The sequence below is a fragment of the Mustelus asterias genome, unplaced genomic scaffold (genome assembly GCF_964213995.1).
Source record: "Mustelus asterias unplaced genomic scaffold, sMusAst1.hap1.1 HAP1_SCAFFOLD_2269, whole genome shotgun sequence".
Classification (NCBI taxonomy): Eukaryota; Metazoa; Chordata; class Chondrichthyes; order Carcharhiniformes; family Triakidae; genus Mustelus; species Mustelus asterias.
In genome coordinates, this window is record NW_027592214.1 from 17,486 (window position 1) to 41,720 (window position 24,235).

Genomic DNA, 24,235 nt, shown 5'->3' on the forward strand with positions numbered 1-24,235 from the left:
ATGGGGGACAGTGTAGAGGGAGCTTTACTCTGTATCTAACCCCGTGCTGTACCTGTCCTGGGAGTGTTTGATGGGGACAGTGTAGAGGGAGCTTTACTCTGTATCTAACCCCGTGCTGTCCCTGTCCTGGGAGTGTTTGATGGGGGACAGTGTAGAGGGAGCTTTACTCTGTATCTAACCCCGTGCTGTACCTGTCCTGGGAGTGTTTGATGGGGACAGTGTAGAGGGAGCTTTACTCTGTATCTAACCCCGTGCTGTACCTGTCCTGGGAGTGTTTGATGGGGGACAGTGTAGAGGGAGCTTTACTCTGTATCTAACCCCGTGCTTTGTGTTCGACCCTCAGAAGGAAGCTGCGGACGGGATCTTTAGGAGTGTCCGGGTAATTCCCAGTGCAATGAAGAAGCGTCTGGAGGTAAAGGCAGACGAGTTATTGGCCGATTTCGAGCGGAGACGGAGAGCGAGTGAGGTGGAGACGCGGCTGGAGACGGAACGGCTGCGATCCCTGCTGGGGACGGAGCGGGACACCTTCTGCCAGGGTTTACAAGAAAGCCTTCACGTCTGGCGTGCTGAAGTGTGGCATCGCTGCGGGCTCGGGGCTCATCGGGGCCGTCGGCGCGCTGGTGGGGGCCGCAGTCGCTGGCCCGGCACTTGTCGGCGGTGCCATCCTGGCCGGGCCCCTCCAGGGGGCCAGCGTTGCTGTGGGGGCCGGGGTAGGCGCTGGAGCGGGGGCTTTGCTGGGAGCCGGGGTCGGGGCGGGGGTTGGGGGCTGGAGTCGGGGCGGGGGTGGGGTCCGGGCTGGCCTCCCAGGATTGTGACCCCCCCAGAGGGGCCGAGGAAGCGACCCATGGTCGACGCTCCACGTCGTGACAGAGAGTGATCCGAAGCATCGTTATCCCTGGTTATCTGGACTGTATCTTCATTCAACAATAATTGTTACAAAATTGATGCTATTCCAATGAAACAATCCTCTCGCTTGATAAACGGGGTGAGGTCTGAGGGTAGCGGGCGTTTCTATTTGATCTCAAAGTCGGGCCAATCCCTTGTACTGTACTGCGTCCAGTTCTGGTCGCCGCACTACCAGAAGGATGTGGAGGCGTTAGAGAGAGTGCAGAGAAGGTTTACCAGGATGTTGCCTGGTATGGAGGGGCTTAGCTATGAGGAGAGATTGGGTAAACTGTGGTTGTTCTCCCTGGAAAGACGGAGAATGAGGGGAGATCTAATAGAGGTGTACAAGATTATGAAGGGGATAGATAGGGTGAACAGTGGGAAGCTTTTTCCCAGGTCGGAGGTGACGATCACGAGGGGTCACGGGCTCAAGCTGAGAGGGGCGAAGTATAACTCAGATATCAGAGGGACGTTTTTTACACAGAGGGTGGTGGGGGCCTGGAATGCGCTGCCAAGTAGGGTGGTGGAGGCAGGCATGCTGGCATCGTTTAAGACTTACCTGGATAGTCACATGAGCAGCCTGGGAATGGAGGGATACAAACGATTGGTCTAGTTGGACCAAGGAGCGGCACAGGCTTGGAGGGGCCGAAGGGCCTGTTTCCTGTGCTGTACTGTTCTTTGTTCTTTGTGTACGGACCCCATTTGCAATCACCTTCAATAATTACCCAACCCCAAACTTCAAGACATTTCCTGTTTTCAAGTGTCACTGTAGCTAATTCCCTCCCATTCCTCCCCTCCCTGACTCCCCAGTGCCGCACTGCGGGAGGGTCGGTGCTGAGGGAGCGCCGCACTGTGGGAGGGTCAGTGCTGAGGGAGCGCCGCACTGTGGGTCGGTGCTGAGGGAGCGCCGCACTGTGGGAGGGTCGGTGCTGAGGGAGCGCCGCACTGTGGGAGGGTCGGTGCTGAGGGAGCGCCGCACTGTGGGAGGGTCGGTGCTGAGGGAGCGCCGCACTGTGGGAGGGTCGGTGCTGAGGGAGCACCGCACTGTGGGAGGGTCGGTGCTGAGGGAGCGCCGCACTGTGGGAGGGTCGGTGCTGAGGGAGCACCGCACTGTGGGAGGGTCAGTGCTGAGGGAGCGCCGCACTGTGGGAGGGTCGGTGCTGAGGGAGAGCCGCACTGTGGGAGGGTCAGTGCTGAGGGAGCGCCGCACTGTGGGAGGGTCAGTGCTGAGGGAGCGCCGCACTGTGGGAGGGTCGGTGCTGAGGGAGCGCCGCACTGTGGGAGGGTCGGTGCTGAGGGAGTGCCGCACTGTGGGAGGGTCAGTGCTGAGGGAGCGCCGCACTGTGGGAGGGTCGGTGCTGAGGGAGCGCCGCACTGTGGGAGGGTCGGTGCTGAGGGAGTGCCGCACTGTGGGAGGGTCGGTGCTGAGGGAGCGCCGCACTGTGGGAGGGTCAGTGCTGAGGGAGCGCCGCACTGTGGGAGGGTCGGTGCTGAGGGAGAGCCGCACTGTGGGAGGGTCAGTGCTGAGGGAGCGTCGCACTGTGGGAGGGTCAGTGCTGAGGGAGCGCCGCACTGTGGGAGGGTCGGTGCTGAGGGAGCGCTGCACTGTGGGAGGGTCAGTGCTGAGGGAGCGCCGCACTGTGGGAGGGTCGGTGCTGAGGGAGCGCCGCACTGTGGGAGGGTCAGTGCTGAGGGAGCGCCGCACTGTGGGAGGGTCGGTGCTGAGGGAGCGCCGCACTGTGGGAGGGTCGGTGCTGAGGGAGCGCTGCACTGTGGGTCGGTGCTGAGGGAGCGCCGCACTGTGGGAGGGTCAGTGCTGAGGGAGCGCCGCACTGTGGGAGGGTCGGTGCTGAGGGAGCGCCGCACTGTGGGAGGGTCGGTGCTGAGGGAGTGCCGCACTGTGGGAGGGTCGGTGCTGAGGGAGCGCCGCACTGTGGGAGGGTCGGTGCTGAGGGAGCGCCGCACTGTGGGAGGGTCAGTGCTGAGGGAGCGCCGCACTGTGGGAGGGTCAGTGCTGAGGGAGCGCCGCACTGTGGGAGGGTCAGTGCTGAGGGAGCGCCGCACTGTGGGTCGGTGCTGAGGGTGCGCCGCACTGTGGGAGGGTCGGTGCTGAGGGAGCGCCGCACTGTGGGAGGGTCAGTGCTGAGGGAGCGCCGCACTGTGGGAGGGTCGGTGCTGAGGGAGCGCCGCACTGTGGGAGGGTCGGTGCTGAGGGAGCGCCGCACTGTGGGAGGGTCAGTGCTGAGGGAGCGCCGCACTGTGGGAGGGTCGGTGCTGAGGGAGAGCCGCACTGTGGGAGGGTCAGTGCTGAGGGAGCGCCGCACTGTGGGAGGGTCAGTGCTGAGGGAGCGCCGCACTGTGGGAGGGCCAGTGCTGAGGGAGCGCCGCACTGTGGGAGGGTCGGTGCTGAGGGAGCGCCGCACTGTGGGTCGGTGCTGAGGGAGCGCCGCACTGTGGGAGTTGCTGAGGGAGCGCCGCACTGTGGGAGGGTTGGTGCTGAGGGAGCGCCGCACTGTGGGAGGGTCAGTGCTGAGGGAGCGCCGCACTGTGGGAGGGTCAGTGCTGAGGGAGCGCCGCACTGTGGGAGGGTCGGTGCTGAGGGAGCGCCGCACTGTGGGAGGGTCGGTGCTGAGGGAGCGCCGCACTGTGGGAGGGTCGGTGCTGAGGGAGCGCCGCACTGTGGGAGGGTCAGTGCTGAGGGAGCGCCGCACTGTGGGAGGGACAGTGCTGAGGGAGCGCCGCACTGTGGGAGGGTCAGTGCTGAGGGAGCGCCGCACTGTGGGAGGGTCAGTGCTGAGGGAGCGCCGCCCTGTGGGAGGGTCAGTGCTGAGGGAGCGCCGCACTGTGGGAGGTGTAATATAATGTATGATTTATCTTTTGAAGTTGGGTAATAATGGTGAGAATTAAAACCAGTCGATATTGATGCCATTGGATTTTAAAAATTAGCTAAAAATAAGCAATTTACACAAATGTTTTGTTGGGAGTCATATCAGTGAATACAACTGCAAAACATAAATACTGATACTTTTACCATATTATTGTCGATTGTACGGATATGTACTGTTGTCCCTGTCAATTCTCAGATACTTCCAACCAGTTTGCTTACTCTGAGGTTTTACCCCGGTGTCCTTATTTGCAAGATGGACAAAGGACAAACACAAGTAAAGGTTCCACAAGTTTATTAATAATAACACCATTAACCCTTAAATTACCCACACAAAACAAGAGGATACCCCAAATTCCAGTATAGAACATAGAACATAGAAAGCCACAGCACAAACAGGCCCTTCGGCCCACAAGTTGCGCCGATCACATCCCCACCTCTAGGCCTATCTATAGCCCTCAATCCCATTAAATCCCATGTACTCATCCAGAAGTCTCTTAAAAGACCCCAACGAGTTTGCCTCCACCACCACCGACGTCAGCCGATTCCACTCACCCACCACCCTCTGAGTGAAAAACTTCCCCCTGACATCTCCTCTGTACCTACCCCCCAGCACCTTAAACCTGTGTCCTCTCGTAGCAACCATTTCAGCCCTTGGAAATAGCCTCTGAGAGTCTACCCTATCCAGACCTCTCAACATCTTGTAAACCTCTATCAGGTCACCTCTCATCCTTCGTCTCTCCAGGGAGAAGAGACCAAGCTCCCTCAACCTATCCTCATAAGGCATGCCCCCCAATCCAGGCAACATCCTTGTAAATCTCCTCTGCACCCTTTCAATGGCTTCAACATCTTTCCTGTAATGAGGTGACCAGAACTGCGCGCAGTACTCCATGTGGGGTCTAACCAGGGTCCTATAAAGCTGCAGCATTATCTCCCGACTCCTAAACTCAATCCCTCGATTAATGAAGGCCAGTACGCCGTACGCCTTCTTGACCGCATCCTCCACCTGCGAGGCCGATTTCAGAGTCCTATGGACCCGGACCCCAAGGTCCTTCTGATCCTCTACACTGCTAAGAATGGTACCCTTCATATTATACTGCTGCTTCAGTATACTACCCGCAAAGATGGCTTGGTTAAACTGCAGGCCCGATTCTCTGGTCCGTCGTCACGAAGGTGAGTCTCGTTGGCAGCTTCTCCCTTCTCTGGTCTGTCTTCCGAATGGTCAAGTTCGCCTCCCTCGCCGAGTCTTCACTCCTGGTGTGTCTGAAAATATGTCCCTTTATCCCCCGGCCTGCTTGCCTTTCCAGAAACTTCTCTGGCTTCCGGCCAGTGAGGTCCCAGGAGGAGGGGGTTCCAATACCCAGTGGGTTTCTTGATGCCTGCCTGACAGGACACCGGGGTCCGTCCCCCGGGTGTCCCACCTCCCGGGAACTTTCGGTGATGGAAAGTCTGGCCCGATCTGGGCTTCTAACAACAGGCCGATGCATTTCAATGAGGTGTAATGATCTCCTGCTAAATATCAGTCGAGTGTAACCACCTTTGATGGGTGGTTGATGGGTCAGACACAGACACGTTTGTGCACTTGTACAACCGGCCTGCTCGAGGTTTGACTGTTCGATTTTAAGATGCCCAATTCTTTAATTTAGGATATCCAATTTTTATCAGCCTTAACGCTAGGCCCTGTTCATATCACCACAGCACACTGGTCAAAATCAGTGCCAGATGCTGTATAATTTGGATAAGTGTGAGGTTATCCACTCCGGCAGCAATAATAGGAAAGCAGATTGTTGTATGAACAAGTGTAAATCGGGAAGGGTGGATAGATATGAGGTTATTCACTTTGGAAGCAAAAACAAGGCGGCAGATTGCTACCTGAGTGGCTGTAAATTGGGAGAGGGGAGAGTGCAGAGGGACCCGGGTGTCCTTGTGCACCGGTCGCTGAGGGTAAGCATGCAGCAGGCGGTAAAGAAGGCAAATGGTATGTTGGCCTTCATAGCGAGAGGTTTCGAGTCGAGGAGCAGAGGGATGTGTTGTTGCGATTATACAGGGCCTTGGTGAGGCCACACCGAGAGTATTGTGGGCAGTTTTGGTCTCCTTTTCTGAGGAAGGATGTTCTTGCTCTCGAGGGAGCGCAGCGAAGGTTTACCAGGCTGATTCCTGGGACGGCGGGACTGATGTACGAGGAGAGGTTGACCAGGTTAGGGTTGTTTCCGCTGGAGTTCAGATGAATGAGGGGGGAATCTCATAGAGAAAAATTCTAACAGGACCAGACAGGGTAGATGCAGGGAGGGTGTCCCCGATGGTGGGGGGAGTCCAGAACCAGGGGGGGTCACAGTCTGAGGATTGGGGGTAGGCGATTTCGGACGGGGGGGGGTTGAGGAGACATTTCTTCACCCGGAGAGCCTGTGGGATTCATTCCCACAGGAAGGAGTTGAAGCCAAAACATTGAATGTATTCAAGAGGCCGGACACACCGCTGGGGGGGGCGAACGGGGTCAAAGGTTATGGGGAGAAGGCAGGATGAGGCTATTGAGTTGGACGATCAGCCATGATCGGGATGAATGATGGTGCAGGCTCGAAGGGCCGAATGGCCTCCTCCTGCTCCTATCCTCCATGTTTCTATTTTACCACACGGCACCATGGTAAAGGTCATTATATCAAGTCAATATTTTAGCCTTGGAAATATCCAAGTTTTAGTTAAAGTTTCGGGTGGGAGAACAGTTAGAACACTTAATCACAGTTGATGAATAGGGGTTATTCACTGTCCAGACGAGATGGACTGGTGCCCAGCCGTGGTGTCACGGGTTTGTCTGGTCAGACAGTGAACTTGACGGGAACCCGTCAGAATGTTAATTTGGGCGGAGCGTCTTGGGTTTCCAGACAAGCTGGGTGCAAGGGTTAGCCGAGACAGGAGTTAGCTTCCGGATCTCACGGACTAATACAATACCAGTGTGTGGATCTGCAAGACGTGCCGGATCATCGACACGGATGCCATCATCTCACGTGAGAACACCACCCACCAGGTACACGGTACCTACTCTTGCGACTCGGCCAACGTTGTCTACCTGATACGCTGCAGGAATGGATGTCCCGAGACATGGTACTTTGGGGAGACCATGCAGACGCTACGACGATGAACGGACACCGCTCGACAATCACCAGGCAGAAGTATTCCCTTCCTGTTGGGGAGCACTTCAGCAGTCACGGGCATTCAGCCTCTGATCTTCGGGTAAGCGTTCTCCAAGGCGGCTTTCAAGACACACGACAGTGCAGAGTCGCTGAGCAGAAACTGATAGCCAAGTTCCGCACACATGAGGATGGCCTCAACCGGGACCTTGGGTTCATGTCACACTATCTGTAACCCCCACGACTTGCCTGGACTTGCAGAATCTCACTAACTGTCCTGTCTGGAGACAATACACATCTCTTTAACCTGTGCTTAACCCTCTCTCCACTTGCACTGTCTGTACCTTTAAGACTTGATTACCTGGAAAGACTCGCATTCCAACCATTATCTTGCAATTGTGCCTCCATCTACTCCATCAAGATGGATTGGCCATGCTAAATTGTCCCTTAGTGTCCAAAGATGTGTAGGTTAGGGGGATTGGCCATGCTAAATTGCCCCTTAGTGACCAAAGATGTGCAGGTTAGGTGGATTGGCCATGCTAAATTGCCCCTTAGTGACCAAAGATGTGTAGGTTAGGGGGATTGGCCATGCTAAATTGGCCCTTAGTGACCAAAGATGCGCAGGTTAGGTGGATTGGCCATGCTAAATTGCCCCCTAGTGTCCAAAGATGTGTAGGTTAGGGGGATTGGCCATGCTAAATTGCCCCTTAGTGACCAAAGATGTGCAGGTTAGGTGGATTGGCCATGCTAAATTGCCCCCTAGTGTCCAAAGATGTGCAGGTTAGGTGGATTGGCCATGCTAAATTGCCCCTTAGTGTCCAAAGATGTGTAGGTTGGGTGGATTGGCCATGCTAAATTGCCCCCTAGTGTCCAAAGATGTGTAGGTTGGGTGGATTGGCCATGCTAAATTGCCCCCTAGTGTCCAAAGGTGTGCAGGTTAGGTGGATTGGCCATGCTAAATTGCCCCCTAGTGTCCAAAGATGTGTATGTTGGGTGGATTGGCCATGCTAAATTGTCCATTAGTGTCCAAAGATGTGTAGGTTGAGTGGATTGGCCATGCTAAATTGCCCCCTAGTGTCCAAAGATGTGTACGTTAGGTGGATTGGCCATGCTAAATTGCCCCCTAGTGTCCAAAGATGTGCAGGTAAGGTGGATTGGCCATGCTAAATTGCCCCCTAGTGTCCAAAGATGTGTAGGTTGGGTGGATTGGCCATGCTAAATTGCCCCCTAGTGTCCAAAGATGTGTATGTTGGGTGGATTGGCCATGCTAAATTGTCCATTAGTGTCCAAAGATGTGTGGGTTATGTGGATTGGCTATGCTAAATTGCCCCCTAGTGTCCAAAGATGTGTAGGTTGGGTGGATTGGCCATGCTAAATTGTCCATTAGTGTCCAAAGATGTGTAGGTTGAGTGGATTGGCCATGCTAAATTGCCCCTTATTGTCCAAAGATGGGTAGGTTGAGTGGATTGGCCATGCTAAATTGCCCCCGAGTGTCCAAAGATGTGTAGGTTGGGTGGATTGGCCATGCTAAATTGCCCCCTAGTGTCCAAAGATGTGCAGGTTAGGTGGATTGGCCATGCTAAATTGCCCCCTAGTGTCCAAAGATGTGGAGGTTAGGTGGATTGGCCATGCTAAATTGCCCCCTAGTGTCCAAAGATGTGCAGGTAAGGTGGATTGGCCATGCTAAATTGCCCCCTAGTGTCCAAAGATGTGTGGGTTAGGTGGATTGGCCATGCTAAATTGCCCCCTAGTGTCCAAAGATGTGTGGGTTAGGGGGATTGGCCATGCTAAATTGCCCCCTAGTGTCCAAAGATGTGTATGTTGGGTGGATTGGCCATGCTAAATTGTCCATTAGTGTCCAAAGATGTGTACGTTGAGTGGATTGGCCATGCTAAATTGCCCCTTATTGTCCAAAGATGTGTACGTTAGGTGGATTGGCCATGCTAAATTGCCCCTTAGTGTCCAAAGATGTGTGGGTTATGTGGATTGGCTATGCTAAATTGTCCATTAGTGTCCAAAGATGTGTAGGTTGAGTGGATTGGCCATGCTAAATTGCCCCTTATTGTCCAAAGATGTGTAGGTTGAGTGGATTGGCCATGCCAAATTGCCCCTTATTGTCCAAAGATGTGTAGGTTGGGTGGATTGGCCATCCTAAATTGCCCCTTAGTGTCCAAAGATGTGCAGGTTGGGTGGATTGGCCATCCTAAATTGCCCCTTAGTGTCTAAAGATGTGTAGGTTAGGTGGATTGGCCATGCTAAATTACCCCTTAGTGTCCAAAGATGTGCAGGTTAGGTGGATTAGCCATGCTAAATTGTCCCTTAGTGTCCAAAGATGTGTAGGTTGGGTGGATTGGCCATGCTAAATTGCCCCCTAGTGTCCAAAGATGTGTAGATTGGGTGGATTGGCCATGCTAAATTGCCCCCTAGTGTCCAAAGATGTGCAGGTTAGGTGGATTGGCCATGCTAAATTGCCCCCTAGTGTCCAAAGATGTGCAGGTTAGGTGGATTGGCCATGCTAAATTGCCCCCTAGTGTCCAAAGATGTGTATGTTGGGTGGATTGGCCATGCTAAATTGTCCATTAGTGTCCAAAGATGTGTAGGTTGAGTGGATTGGCCATGCTAAATTGCCCCCTAGTGTCCAAAGATGTGTACGTTAGGTGGATTGGCCATGCTAAATTGCCCCCTAGTGTCCAAAGATGTGCAGGTAAGGTGGATTGGCCATGCTAAATTGCCCCCTAGTGTCCAAAGATGTGTAGGTTCGGTGGATTGGCCATGCTAAATTGCCCCTTATTGTCCAAAGATGTGTACGTTAGGTGGATTGGCCATGCTAAATTGCCCCCTAGTGTCCAAAGATGTGTGGGTTATGTGGATTGGCTATGCTAAATTGCCCCCTAGTGTCCAAAGATGTGTAGGTTGGGTGGATTGGCCATGCTAAATTGTCCATTAGTGTCCAAAGATGTGTAGGTTGAGTGCATTGGCCATGCTAAATTGTCCCTTCGTGTCCAAAGATGTGTAGGTTGAGTGGATTGGCCGTGCCAAATTGCCCTTTATTGTCCAAAGATGTGTAGGTTGGGTGGATTGGCCATGCTAAATTGCCCCTTATTGTCCAAAGATGTGTAGGTTGGGTGGATTGGCCATCCTAAATTGCCCCTTAGTGTCTAAAGATGTGCAGGTTAGGTGGATTGGCCATGCTAAATTGCCCCTTATTGTCCAAAGATGTGTAGGTTGAGTGGATTGGCCATGCTAAATTGCCCCTTATTGTCCAAAGATGTGTATGTTGGGTGGATTGGCCATGCCAAATTGCCCCTTATTGTCCAAAGATGTGTATGTTGGGTGGATTGGCCATCCTAAATTGCCCCTTAGTGTCTAAAGATGTGCAGGTTCGGTGGATTGGCCATGCTAAATTGTCCCTTAATCAACCGAACCTGCACATTTTTCAGACTGTGGGAGGAAACCGGAGCACCCGGAGGAAACCCACGCAGACACGGGGAGAACGTGCAGACTCCGCACAGACAGTGACCCGAGCCGGGAATCGAACCCGGGTCCCTGGCGCTGTGAGGCAGCAGTGCTTACCCTCTGTACCACAGTGCCGGATATAAATTTCATTCACTGATGTGTTAATGTAAGCCGACTTGTGACACGAAGAAATAAATAAAGACCCACATGGGGGCATTTATCGAACAAAGTTTATTTATGAACGCAGTTAAAATATAATGGAAAACAATTAGTGTTGCTTCAGCAAATAGAGGACCAAAGCATGACACAGTATAACAGCTAGCTATGTCTGTTGTTCCAATGTAATGATGTGGAGATGCCGGCGTTGGACTGGGGTAAACACAGTAAGAAGTTTAACAACACCAGGTTAAAGTCCAACAGGTTTATTTGGTAGCAAATGCCATTCGCTTTTGGAGCGCTGCTCCTTCGTCAGATTTCCACTCCATCTGATGAAGGAGCAGCGCTCCGAAAGCTAATGGCATTTGCTCCCTAATAAACCTGTTGGACTTTAACCTGGTGTTGTTAAAACTCTTGCTGTGTTCCAATGTAAAGCAACCCCTTAGACATACAAAGAACAAAGAAAATTACAGCACAGGGACAGGCCCTTCCGCCCTCCAAGCCTGCACCGACCATGCTGCCCCCGACTGAACTAAAACCCCCTACCCTTCCGGGGACCGTATCCCTCTATTCCCAAACTATTCATGGATTTGTCAAGACGCCCCTTAAAACTCACTATCGTCTCCGCTTCCACAACCTCCCCCGGCAGCGAGTTCCAGGCACCCACCACCCTCTGTGTACAAAATCTTCCTCGTACATCTCCTTTAAACCTTGCCCCTCGCACCTTAAACCTCTGCCCCCGAGTAATTGACTCTTCCACCCTGGGGAAAAGCTTCTGACTATCCACTCTGTCCCTCATAATCTTGTAGACTTCTATCAGGTCTCCCCTCAACCTCCGTCGTTCCAGTGAGAACAAACCAAGTTTCTCCAACCTCTCCTCATAGCTAATGCCCCCCATACCAGGGCAACATCCTGGTAAATCTTTCCTGTACCCTCTCCAAAGCCTCCACATCCTTCTGGTAGTGGGGCGACCAGAATTGTACACAATACACCCTCCTTCAGACTAAACCGAGACTCGCGTGGGGCATTTAAATGAGCGAATAAATCTTCCAGATCCCCTAACAGCCCCTGATGACCTGCACTGCGCCCCTCAGATTCATTTGGCCCAAGTCCCAAATGCAGGGGGTGGTCCCTTTAAGAGCTATGGCGGGAAACGCCTTTTCTCAAAACCAGGCGCTGGGGCCACCGTAGGGGGAGGGATCCAGTGCGCAGACGCGGAAGTGGAGAACCCGGAAGCGAATCAGAACCCGGAAGTAACGGTCAGAGCTCCCAGTTTAAACCCTGTGGCATTTTACAGATTATTGCTCAGACTTTTCTCCACCTGCTTCACTGTTAAAGGTGTTTTTATCAACTTTCAACCATTCTCAAGATGTTTTATTAACTTTAAACAATCTTCAAGGTGTCTTTATCAAATTTGTATCATTTTAAATATTTTTTAATGAAATTTAAGCAATTTTGAAGTTTTTAAATCAAAATTTAAGCACTTTTAAACATTTTAAATCAAGTTTAAGCAATTCTTAATATTTTAAATCAAATTTAAGCAAGTTTTAAGATTTTTGACCAAATTTAAGCAATTTATAAAAAATTTTAACTAAATTTAAGCAATTTATAAAATTTGTTAGCCAAATTTAAGCAATTTATAAGATTTTTAACCAAATTTAAGCAATTTGTAATTTTTAAATTAAATTTAAGCAATTTATAAAAATTTTTAACCAAATTTAAGCAATTTATAAAATTTGTTAGCCAAATTTAAGCAATTTATAAGATTTTTAACCAAATTTAAGCAATTTTAAAGATTTTTTTAACGCATTTAAGAATTTTTGATATTTTTATGAAATTTAAGCAATTTTATATGTTTCTATTTTTAAAGCTTATGAATTTTAAGCAGTTTCCAAGGTGTTTTATCGCTTTGATTTGATTTATTATCGTCACGTGTATCGGGACACAGTGAAAAGTATTGTTTCTTGCGCGCTGTACAGACAAAGCATACCGTTCATAGAGAAGGAAAGGAGAGGGTGCAGAATGTAGCGTTACAGTCACAGCTCGGGGTGTAGAGAAAGATCAACTTAATATAAGGTCGGTTCATTCAAAAGTCTGACAGCAGCAGGGAAGAAGCTGTTCTTGAGTCGGTCGGTACGTGACCTCAGACTTTTGTATCTTTTTCCCGACGGAAGAAGGTGGAAAAGAGAATGTCCGGGGTTGCGTGGGGGGTCCTTGATTATGCCGGCTGCTTTTCCCCCGAGGCAGCGGGAAGTGTAGACTGAGTCAATGGATGGGAGGCTGGGGTTTGCGTGATGGGACTGGGCTACATTCACGACCCTTTGTAGTTCCTTGCGGTCTTGGGCAGAGCAGGAGCCCCAGACCGAGCTGTGATACACCCGGAAAGGATGCTTTCTATGGGGCATCTGTAAAAGTTGGTGAGAGTCGTAGCGGACATGCTGAATTTAGTTAAGGTGTTTTATGAATTCTGAACAGTTTTGAAGGAGTTTTGTGTTTGCAGTTTTGTTAATCCGCCTTTTCTGAGCCAGGTATTTTGTTGTTTTTGATTTACAACGTAATCAGATTGCAGAAGAGGATCTCCACTCGATCCCCTTTGGATGGGAACGCCTTGAGTAGGATTGATAATTAAACAACCACCCCTTCCGCTTGTCCCCACTAGAGGCGCTATTGGCTGGTTTTGGGGATGTGTGGGTTATTGAGGGAGGGAGATAGATCGGGCTCGAGGCTAACATGTATAAAGAATGAGGCAGAGAGAGAGGTGGAGAGCGGGCGGGTAAGTGGAACTGAACCCACTATCGGATCAGCCATGATCTTATTGAATGGCGGGGCAGGCTCGAGGGGCTGGATGGCCTACTCCTGCTCCTATTTCTTATGTTCTTATGAGGTTTAGGGATCGAATTTCAGAACTTAGGGACACCTCCCCGGGCAGCTGAAGGCACGGCCGCCAATGGCGGAGCGATGGGAATCGCGGGATGCACGAGAGGCCGGAATTGTAGAGATCTCGCAGGGTCGTAGGAGGTTACAGAGATAGGGAGGGGTGTAGGGGGCTGGAGGGGGTTACAGAGATAGGGAGGGGTGTAGGGGGCTGGAGGGGGTTACAGAGAGAGGGAGGGGTGTAGGGGGCTGGAGGAGGTTACAGAGATAGGGAGGGGTGTAGGGGGCTGGAGTGGGTTACAGAGATAGGGAGGGGGTGTAGGGGGCTGGAGGAGGTTACAGAGATAGGGAGGGGGTGTAGGGAGCTGGAGGAGGTTACAGAGATAGGGAGGGGGTGTAGGGGCTGGAGGAGGTTACAGAGATAGGGAGGGGGTGTAGGGGGCTGGAGGAGGTTACAGAGATAGGGAGGGGGTGTAGGGGGCTGGAGGAGGTTACAGAGATAGGGAGGGGGTGTAGGGGCTGGAGGAGGTTACAGAGATAGGGAGGGGGTGTAGGGAGCTTGGAGGAGGTTACAGAGATAGGGAGGGGTGTAGGGGGCTGGAGGGGGTTACAGAGATAGGGAGGGGGTGTAGGGGCTGGAGGAGGTTACAGAGATAGGGAGGGGGTGTAGGGAGCTGGAGGAGGTTACAGAGATAGGGAGGGGTGTAGGGGGCTGGAGGGGGTTACAGAGATAGGGAGGGGTGTAGGGGGCTGGAGGAGGTTACAGAGATAGGGAGGGGTGTAGGGGGCTGGAGTGGGTTACAGAGATAGGGAGGGGTGTAGGGGGCTGGAGGAGGTTACAGAGATAGGGAGGGGTGTCGGGGCTGGAGGAGGTTACAGAGATAGGGAGGGGCTGTAGGGGGCTGGAGGAGGTTACAGAGATAGGGAGGGGGTGTAGGGGGCTGGAGGAGGTTACAGAGATAGGGAGGGGGTGTAGGGGGCTGGAGGAGGTTACAGAGATAGGGAGGGGGTGTAGGGGCTGGAGGAGGTTACAGAGATAGGGAGGGGGTGTAGGGAGCTGGAGGAGGTTACAGAGATAGGGAGGGGTGTAGGGGGCTGGAGGGGGTTACAGAGATAGGGAGGGGTGTAGGGGGCTGGAGGAGGTTACAGAGATAGGGAGGGGTGTAGGGGGCTGGAGTGGGTTACAGACATAGGGAGGGGGTGTAGGGGGCTGGAGGAGGTTACAGAGATAGGGAGGGGGTGTAGGGGGCTGGAGGCGGTTACAGAGATAGGGAGGGGATGTAGGGGGCTGGAGGAGGTGACAGAGATAGGGAGGGGGGTGTAGGGGGCTGGAGGGGGTTACAGAGATAGGGAGGGGGTGTAGGGGGCTGGAGGAGGTTACAGAGATAGGGAGGGGGTGTAGGGGCTGGAGGAGGTTACAGAGATAGGGAGGGGTGCAGGGCTGGAGGAGGTTACAGAGATAGGGAGGGGGTGTAGGGGGCTGGAGGAGGTTACAGAGATAGGGAGGGGGTGTAGGGGCTGGAGGAGGTTACAGAGATAGGGAGGGGGTGTAGGGGGCTGGAGGAGGTTACAGAGATAGGGAGGGGGTGTAGGGGCTGGAGGAGGTTACAGAGATAGGGAGGGGTGTAGGGGGCTGGAGGAGGTTACAGAGATAGGGAGGGGGTGTAGGGGCTGGAGGAGGTTACAGAGATAGGGAGGGGTGTCGGGGGCTGGAGGGGGTTACAGAGATAGGGAGGGGGTGTAGGGGGCTGGAGGAGGTTACAGAGATAGGGAGGGGGTGTAGGGGCTGGAGGGGGTTACAGAGATAGGGAGGGGGTGTAGGGGCTGGAGGGGGTTACAGAGATAGGGAGGGGGTGTAGGGGGCTGGAGGAGGTTACAGAGATAGGGAGGGGGGTGTAGGGGGCTGGAGGGGGTTACAGAGATAGGGAGGGGGTGTAGGGGGCTGGAGGAGGTTACAGAGATAGGGAGGGGGTGTAGGGGGCTGGAGGGGGTTACAGAGATAGGGAGGGGGTGTAGGGGGCTGGAGGAGGTTACAGAGATAGGGAGGGGGTGTAGGGGCTGGAGGAGGTTACAGAGATAGGGAGGGGGTGTAGGGGGCTGGAGGAGGTTACAGAGATAGGGAGGGGGTGTAGGGGCTGGAGGAGGTTACAGAGATAGGGAGGGGGTGTAGGGGCTGGAGGAGGTTAGAGATAGGGAGGGGGTGTAGGGGGCTGGAGGAGGTTACAGAGATAGGGAGGGGGTGTAGGGGCTGGAGGAGGTTACAGAGATAGGGAGGGGGTGTAGGGGCTGGAGGAGGTTACAGAGATAGGGAGGGGGTGTAGGGGGCTGGAGGTGGTTACAGAGATAGGGAGGGGGTGTAGGGGGCTGGAGGAGGTTACAGAGATAGGGAGGGGTGTAGGGGCTGGAGGAGGTTACAGAGAGAGGGAGGGGTGTAGGGAGCTGGAGGTGGTTACAGAGATAGGGAGGGGTGTAGGGGCTGGAGGGGGTTACAGAGATAGGGAGGGGGTGTAGGGGGCTGGAGGAGGTTACAGAGATAGGGAGGGAGTGTAGGGGGCTGGAGGAGGTTACAGAGATAGGGATAGGGTGTAGGGGCTGGAGGGGGTTACAGAGAGAGGGAGGGGGTGTAGGGGGCTGGAGGAGGTTACAGAGATAGGGAGGGGGTGTAGGGGCTGGAGGAGGTTACAGAGAGAGGGAGGGGGTGTAGGGGCTGGAGGGGGTTACAGAGATAGGGAGGGGGTGTAGGGGCTGGAGGGGGTTACAGAGAGAGGGAGGGGGGAATTTGGTTGGAGACTGAGGGAGAGAGGTTGGTGTGTGATGATGCTGCCACCATGTTGGATTACCCTCTTCCTGCAGTAACTCTCTCTCTCTCGCTCAGTTCCAGATCTCTCTCGGACGCGTCCACCTTGTATGTTCCTGTCCAGGGGGCTGGGTCTCCTGCGACAGCCCACGCGACCCCTGATGGAGCTGGCCGGGGTGGTCTCGGTGCTCGAGGCCCTGGCTCCCCTCGCGCTGGCCGAGAGCTGGGATAATGTGGGTCTCCTGGTGGAGCCCACGCCCCCTCACCAGGTCCGCACCGTCCTGCTGACCAACGACCTAACGGAGGGAGTCCTGGAGGAGGCGCTGAGGGTCCGCGCGGAGCTCATTGTGTCCTATCACCCCCCACTCTTTCGCCCCCTCACCCGGCTCACCATGGCGAGCTGGAAGGAGCGCCTCGTGGTCCGTTCCCTGGAAAACCGCGTGGCCATCTTCTCACCCCACACCGCCATGGACGCTTCGCGTTGCGGAGTCAACGATTGGCTGGCTAAAGGACTTGGTAAGTCAACCCAACCACTCCTCGACCAATCCCCGCACAGGGGCGAGGTTAGATACAGAGTAAAGCTCCCTCTACACTGTCCCCATCAAACACTCCCAGGACAGGTACAGCACGGGGTTAGATACAGAGTAAAGCTCCCTCTACACTGTCCCCCGTCAAACACTCCCAGGACAGGTTCAGCACGGGGTGAGATACAGAGTAAATCTCCCTCTACACTGTCCCCCATCAAACACTCCCAGGACAGGTACAGCACGGGGTTAGATACAGAGTAAAGCTCCCTCTACACTGTCCCCCCATCAAACACTCCCAGGACAGGTACAGCACGGGGTTAGATACAGAGTAAAGCTCCCTCTACACTGTTCCCATCAAACACTCCCAGGACAGTTACAGCACGGGGTTAGATACAGAGTAAAGCTCCCTCTACACTGTCCCCCATCAAACACTCCCAGGACAGGTACAGCACGGGGTTAGATACAGAGTAAAGCTCCCTCTACACTGTCCCCATCAAACACTCCCAGGACAGGTACAGCACGGGGTTAGATACAGAGTACAGCTCCCTCTACACTGCCCCCATCAAACACTCCCAGGACAGGTAGAGCACGGGGTTAGATACAGGGTAAAGCTCCCTCTACACTGTCCCCCATGAAACACTCCCAGGACAGGTACAGCACGGGGTTAGATACAGAGTAAAGCTCCCTCTACACTGTCCCCATCAAACACTCCCAGGACAGGTACAGCACGGGGTTAGATACAGAGTAAAGCTCCCTCTACACTGCCCCCATCAAACACTCCCAGGACAGGTAGAGCACGGGGTTAGACACAGAGTAAAGCTCCCTCTACACTGTCCCCCATCAAACACTCCCAGGACAGGGACAGCACGGGGTTCGATACAGAGTAAAGCTCCCTCTACACTGCCCCCATCAAACACTCCCAGGACAGGTACAGCACGGGGTTAGATACAGAGTAAAGCTCCCTCTACACTGTCCCCATCAAACACTCCCAGGACAGGTACAGCACAGGGTTAGATACAGAGTAAAGCTCCCTCTACACTGTCCCCATCAAACACTCCCAGGACAGGTACAGCACGGGGTTAGATACAGAGTAAAGCTCCCTCTACACTGTCCCCATCAAACACTCCCAGGACAGGTACAGCACGGGGTTAGATACAGAGTAAAGCTCCCTCTACACTGCCCCCATCAAACACTCCCAGGACAGGTACAGCACGGGGTTAGATACAGAGTAAAGCTCCCTCTACACTGTCCCCATCAAACACTCCCAGGACAGGTACAGCACGGGGTTAGATACAGAGTAAAGCTCCCTCTGCACTGTCCCCCATCAAACACTCCCAGGACAGGTACAGCATGGGGTTAGATACAGAGTAAAGCTCCCTCTGCACTGCCCCCCCATCAAACACTCCCAGGACAGGTACAGCACGGGGTTAGATACAGAGTAAAGCTCCCTCTACACTGTCCCCATCAAACACTCCCAGGACAGGTACAGCACGGGGTTAGATACAGAGTAAAGCTCCCTCTGCACTGTCCCCCATCAAACACTCCCAGGACAGGTACAGCACGGGGTTAGATACAGAGTAAAGCTCCCTCTACACTGTCCCCATCAAACACTCCCAGGACAGGTACAGCACAGGGTTAGATACAGAGTAAAGCTCCCTCTACACTGTCCCCATCAAACACTCCCAGGACAGGTACAGCACGGGGTTAGATACAGAGTAAAACTCCCTCTACTCTGTCCCCCATCAAACACTCCCAGGACAGGTACAGCACGGGGTTAGATACAGAGTAAAGCTCCCTCTACACTGTCCCCATCAAACACTCCCAGGACAGGTACAGCACGGGGTTAGATACAGAGTAAAGCTCCCTCTACACTGTCCCCATCAAACACTTCCAAGACAGGTACAGCACGGGGTTAGTTACAGAGTAAAGCTCCCTCTACACTGTCCCCATCAAACACTCCCGGGACAGGTACAGCACGGGGTTAGATACAGAGTAAAGCTCCCTCTACACTGTCCCCATCAAACACTTCCAAGACAGGTACAGCACGGGGTTAGATACAGAGTAAAGCTCCCTCTACACTGTCCCCATCAAACACTTCCAAGACAGGTACAGCACGGGATTAGATACAGAGTAAAGCTCCCTCTACACTGTCCCCCATCAAACACTCCCAGGATAGGTACAGGTACGGGGTTAGATACAGAGTAAAGCTCCCTCAACACTGACCCCATCAAACCCTCCCAGGACAGGTACAGCATGGGGTTAGATACAGAGTAAAGCTCCCTCTACACTGTCCCCATTAAACACTCCCAGGACAGGTACAGCACGGGGTTAGATACAGAGTAAAGCTCCCTCTACACTGTCCCCCATCAAACACTCCCAGGACAGGGACAGCACGGGGTTAGATACAGAGTAAAGCTCCCTCTACACTGTCCCCCATCAAACACTCCCAGGACAGGGACAGCACGGGGTTAGATACAGAGTAAAGCTCCCTCTACACTGTCCCCATCAAACACTCCCAGGACAGGTACAGCACGGGGTTAGATACAGAGTAAAGCTCCCTCTACACTGTCCTCCATCAAACACTCCCAGGACAGGGACAGCACGGGGTTAGATACAGAGTAAAGCTCCCTCTACACTGTCCCCATCAAACACTCCCAGGACAGGTACAGCACGGGGTTAGATACAGAGTAAAGCTCCCTCTACACTGTCCCCCATCAAACACTCCCAGGACAGGTACAGCACGGGGTGAGATACAGAGTAAAGCTCCCTCTACACTGTCCCCCATCAAACACTCCCAGGACAGGTACAGCACGGGGTTAGATACAGAGTAAAGCTCCCTCCACACTGTCCCCCATCAAACACTCCCAGGACAGGTACAGCACGGCGTTAGATACAGAGTAAAGCTCCCTCGACACTCTCCCCATCAAACACTCCCAGGACAGGTACAGCACGGGGTGAGATACAGAGTAAAACTCCCTCTACACTGTCCCCCATCAAACACTCCCAGGACAGGTACAGCACGGGGTTTGATACAGAGTAAAGCTCCCTCTACACAGTCCCCCATGAAACACTCCCAGGATAGGTACAGCACGGGGTTAGATACAGAGTAAAGCTCCCTCCACACCGTCCCCATCAAACACTCCCAGGACAGGTACAGCACGGGGTTAGATACAGAGTAAAGCTCCCTCTCCACTGTCCCCATCAAACACTTCCAAGACAGGTGCAGCACGGGGTTAGATACAGAGTAAAGCTCCCTCTACACTGTCCCCATCAAACACTCCCAGGACAGGGACAGCACGGGGTTAGATACAGAGTAAAGCTCCCTCTGCTCTGTCCCCATGAAACACTCCCAGGACAGGTACAGCACGGGGTTAGATACAGAGTAAAGCTCCCTCGACACTGTCCCCATCAAACACTCCCAGGACAGGTACAGCACGGGGTTAGATACAGAGTAAAGCTCCCTCTACACTGTCCCCATCAAACACTCCCAGGACAGGTACAGCACGGGGTTTGATACAGAGTAAAGCTCCCTCTACACTGTCCCCCATCAAACACTCCCAGGATAGGTACAGCACGGGGTGAGATACAGAGTAAAGCTCCCTCTACACTGTCCCCATCAAACACTCCCAGGACAGGTACAGCACGGGGTTAGATACAGAGTAAAGCTCCCTCTACACTGTCTATCTCTCTCTCTGGGACAGGCGAGTGCTCCTCGGTTCCCCTCTCGATGTCGGTGGGTGATTCTTTGGTGAATCCGGGATCGCATCGGTTGGAAGTCACTCTCCGGGATGGATTCGATACTTCCTTTCTCACGGAGCTGGAATCTCTGGATGGAGTGTGTGTCACGCTGCTGCCTCTGAGGTACTGCCATGTCCTCCCGTCGAGAGGGAGATGGAGCGGGGGGAGCGAGGGAGGGAGGGAGGTGGGAGATGGGGGAGGGAGGGGGGAGGGAGGGAGGTGGGAGATGGGGGGAGGGAGGTGGGTGGGTGGGAGATGGGGGGAGCGAGGGATGGGGGGAGGGAGGGAGGGGGGTGGGAGATGGGGGGAGGGAGGGAGAGAGGGGGGTGGGAGATGGGGGGAGGGGGGTGGGAAATGGGGGGGAGGGGGGTGGGAGATGGGGGGGAGCGAGGGAGGGAGGGGGGTGGGAGATGGGGGGGAGGGAGGGAGGGGGGTGGGAGATGGGGGGGAGGGAGGGACGGGGGTGGGAGATGGGGGGGAGGGAGGGAGGGGGGTGGGTGGGAGATGGGGGGGAGGGAGGGGGGTGGGTGGGAGATGGGGGGGAGCGAGGGAGGGAGGGAGGTGGGGGGGAGCGAGGGAGGGAGGTGGGGGGGAGCGAGGGAGGGAGGTGGGGGGGAGCGAGGGAGGGAGGGGGGTGGGAGATGGGGGGGAGCGAGGGAGGGAGGGGGGTGGGAGATGGGGGGAGCGAGGGAGGGAGGGAGGTGGGAGATGGGGGGGAGCGAGGGAGGGTGATGGGGGGAGGGGGGTGGGAGATGGGGGGAGCGAGGGAGGGAGGGGGGAGCGAGGGAGGGAGGGGGGTGGGAGATGGGGGGAGCGAAGGTGGGAGATGGGGGGAGCGAGGGAGGGAGGGGGGTGGGAGATGGGGGAGGGAGGGAGGGGGGTGGGAGATGGGGGGAGCGAGGGAGGGGGGTGGGAGATGGGGGGAGTGAGGGAGGGGGGTGGGAGATGGGGGGTGATGGGGGGAGCGAGGGAGGGAGGGGGGTGGGAGATGGGGGAGCGAGGGAGGGGGTGGTGGGAGATGGGGGAGCGAGGGAGGGGGGGTGGGAGATGGGGGAGCGAGGGAGGGAGGGGTGGGAGATGGGGAGCAAGGGAGGGGGGGGAGATGGGGGGAGCGAGGGAGGGAGGGGGGTGGGAGATGGGGGAGCGAGGGAGGGAGGGGTGGGAGATGGGGAGCAAGGGAGGGGGGGGAGATGGGGGGAGCGAGGGAGGGAGGGGGGTGGGAGATGGGGGAGCGAGGGAGGGAGGGGTGGGAGATGGGGGGAGCGAGAGAGGGGGGGCGGGAGATGGGGGGGAGCGAGGGAGGGAGGGAGCGAGCGAGGGAGGGAGGGGGGAGGGAGAGGAGTTAGGGATAGGGGTTAAGGGGGGAGGCCAAAGGCCCAAAGCTTCGATGGCTCCGAGCCCGGCCTTTCTCCCCATTGAGCCCGGGGGGGGGTTGAGACTGTGAACGACCCGTCCAGGGACTGGTTGGTTTGCGGTGTGTGTATCTCCTCAGGATTTCTAACTCCCCCCTCCCCCCAATTTCCTTCCTCTCTTCCCCCCGTTTTGTTTCCTTGCGGCACTCACAGCTCCGGCTCCCGTCTCTTGGTGACCTGCTCCCGGAAGGGCCTGGTGGAGGTGGTGAGGCTCCTCGCCTCACTCGAGGGTCTGCTGGTCGGCCCAGAGGTGGTGGAGCTCCAGAAGGTAGGTTGGCGGACAAGCGGGGGGGGGGGGGGGGGGGGGGCGTCTATCATCGCGGCCTCCGGGCGACTCGAACTCTGACCCTGCGACCTTTCACCTTGGCAGCCTCCGCTCCCGGGCACCGGAATGGGCCGTCTCTGCACCCTGGGTCAGGCAGTCTCCACGGCAACGCTCATCGAGAGGGTGAAAGGTCACCTGAAGTTGGCACATGTCCGCCTCGCGTTGGGGGCTGGACGGACCTTGGGTAAGTTCACCTCTTGCTCGATCGGGGGCGGGGGGGATGAGGGAGTCATTGAGTCGCCCAGGCCTTGTTCCTACCCCATCTTGAATCTACTACCATACCCCCTCCGGCCCCCGTGTGTGTGCTGTAGGTACACCCACGGCGCTGTTAGGGATGGGGCTCCAGGTGCTGTCAAAGGCAAAACGGGCAACATCTTTTCACTTTGTTCCAGAATCCCCGGTGTCTTCAGTTGCCCTGTGTGCGGGGTCGGGAGGGAGCGTTCTTCGAGGAGTCAAGGCCGATCTCTACCTTACGGGTAAGTCATGGCGAGCGGGATGGGCGCGGGGCAGCGGTAATTTAGCCTGGCCGATTGATGTTTAGCCCTCACGGGTTAATCTATCTCCATTTCCCCCTCCACCCCCCCAGGCGAAATGTCGCACCACGAGGTTTTGGACGCCGTTGCCGTGGGAACCAGCGTCGTCCTCTGCGAACACAGCAACACGGAACGCGGCTTCCTAGCCGAGCTACGGGAAGTCCTGTCCGAGCGTCTGCAGGATAGGGTGGCCGTGCTGGTCTCCGCCGAGGACCGCGACCCCCTCCAGGTGGTGTGAGGGCTGGGCCTAGCGCCGCAGGCTTCGCTGTGACACCTCGGGCCTACTGCTGCAGGCTTCGCTGTGACACCTCGGGCCTACTGCTGCAGGCCTCGCTTTGACACCTCGGGCCTACTGCTGCAGGCTTCGCTGTGACACCTCGGGCCTACTGCTGCAGGCTTCACTTTGACACCTTGGACCTACTGCTGCAGGCTTCACTTTGACACCTCGGGCCTACTGCCGCAGGCTTCGCTGTGACACCTCAGGCCTACTGCTGCAGGCTTCACTTTGACACCTCGGGCCTACTGCTGCAGGCTTCACTTTGACACCTCGGACCTACTGCTGCAGGCTTCACTTTGACACCTCGGGCCTACTGCCGCAGGCTTCGCTGTGACACCTCGGGCCTACTGCTGCAGGCCTCGCTTTGACACCTCGGGCCTACTGCTGCAGGCCTCGCTTTGACACCGTGGGCCTAGCGCCGCAGGCTTCGCTTTGACACCTCGGGCCTAGCGCCGCAGGCTTCGCTGTGACACCTCGGGCCTACTGCTGCAGGCCTCGCTTTGACACCTCGGGCCTACCATCTGAGTGTTCACATTGACTTATTGAGCCAATTACCACAGGCTTTGCTGACATCTCAGGCCTAGCACTAAGAGTCAACGTGGTTGACTCGCAACTACCCTCCAATGGCAACGAGGGATGGGCAATAAATGCAGGACAGCCAGCGACGCCCGTGTCCCACGCATGAATTTTTAAAAAAATTTCAGACCTTGCACCACAGGCTTTGCAGTGACATCGCGGGCCTACCACCCCAGGCTTTGTGAGGACACCTCGGGCCTACCTCCCCAGGCTTTGTGAAGACATCTCGGGCCTACCACCCCAGGCTTTGTGAAGACATCTCGGGCCTACCACCCCAGGCTTTGTGAAGACATCTCGGGCCTACCTCCCCAGGCTTTGTGAAGACATCTCGGGCCTACCACCCCAGGCTTTGTGAAGACATCTCGGGCCTACCTCCCCAGGCTTTGTGAAGACATTTCGGGCCTACCTCCCCAGGCTTTGTGAAGACATTTCGGGCCTACCTCCCCAGGCTTTGTGAGGACACCTCGGGCCTACCTCCCCAGGCTTTGTGAAGACATCTCGGGCCTACCTCCCCAGGCTTTGTGAAGACATCTCGGGCCTACCTCCCCAGGCTTTGTGAAGACATCTCGGGCCTACCTCCCCAGGCTTTGTGAAGACACCTCGGGCCTACCACTACAGGCTTCGCAGCGACCAGTCAGGTCTCTTTCAAAATAAAAGCACAGACTCTGGT

The 24,235-nt window shown here is 55.3% G+C and overlaps 1 protein-coding gene across 2 annotated transcripts in view; it reads left to right on the plus strand.

The window, feature by feature from the left end:
* The window catches only part of nif3l1 (NIF3 NGG1 interacting factor 3-like 1 (S. cerevisiae)), a 38,052-nt gene extending 13,819 nt beyond the window's left edge, over nt 1-24,233 (plus strand). The window contains exons 3-9 of one of the 2 annotated variants that reach the window (XM_078207381.1): nt 344-710; nt 16,256-16,693; nt 20,406-20,565; nt 22,008-22,122; nt 22,225-22,363; nt 22,572-22,655; nt 22,766-24,233. In XM_078207381.1, the coding sequence (XP_078063507.1) occupies nt 344-710; nt 16,256-16,693; nt 20,406-20,565; nt 22,008-22,122; nt 22,225-22,363; nt 22,572-22,655; nt 22,766-22,950 (1,488 nt within the window). In that variant the 3' untranslated portion in view covers nt 22,951-24,233. The remainder of the gene's footprint in view (nt 1-343; nt 711-16,255; nt 16,694-20,405; nt 20,566-22,007; nt 22,123-22,224; nt 22,364-22,571; nt 22,656-22,765) is intronic. The other variant, XM_078207383.1, reaches the window with a different exon arrangement.
* The last annotated feature ends 2 nt before the right edge of the window (nt 24,234-24,235 follow it).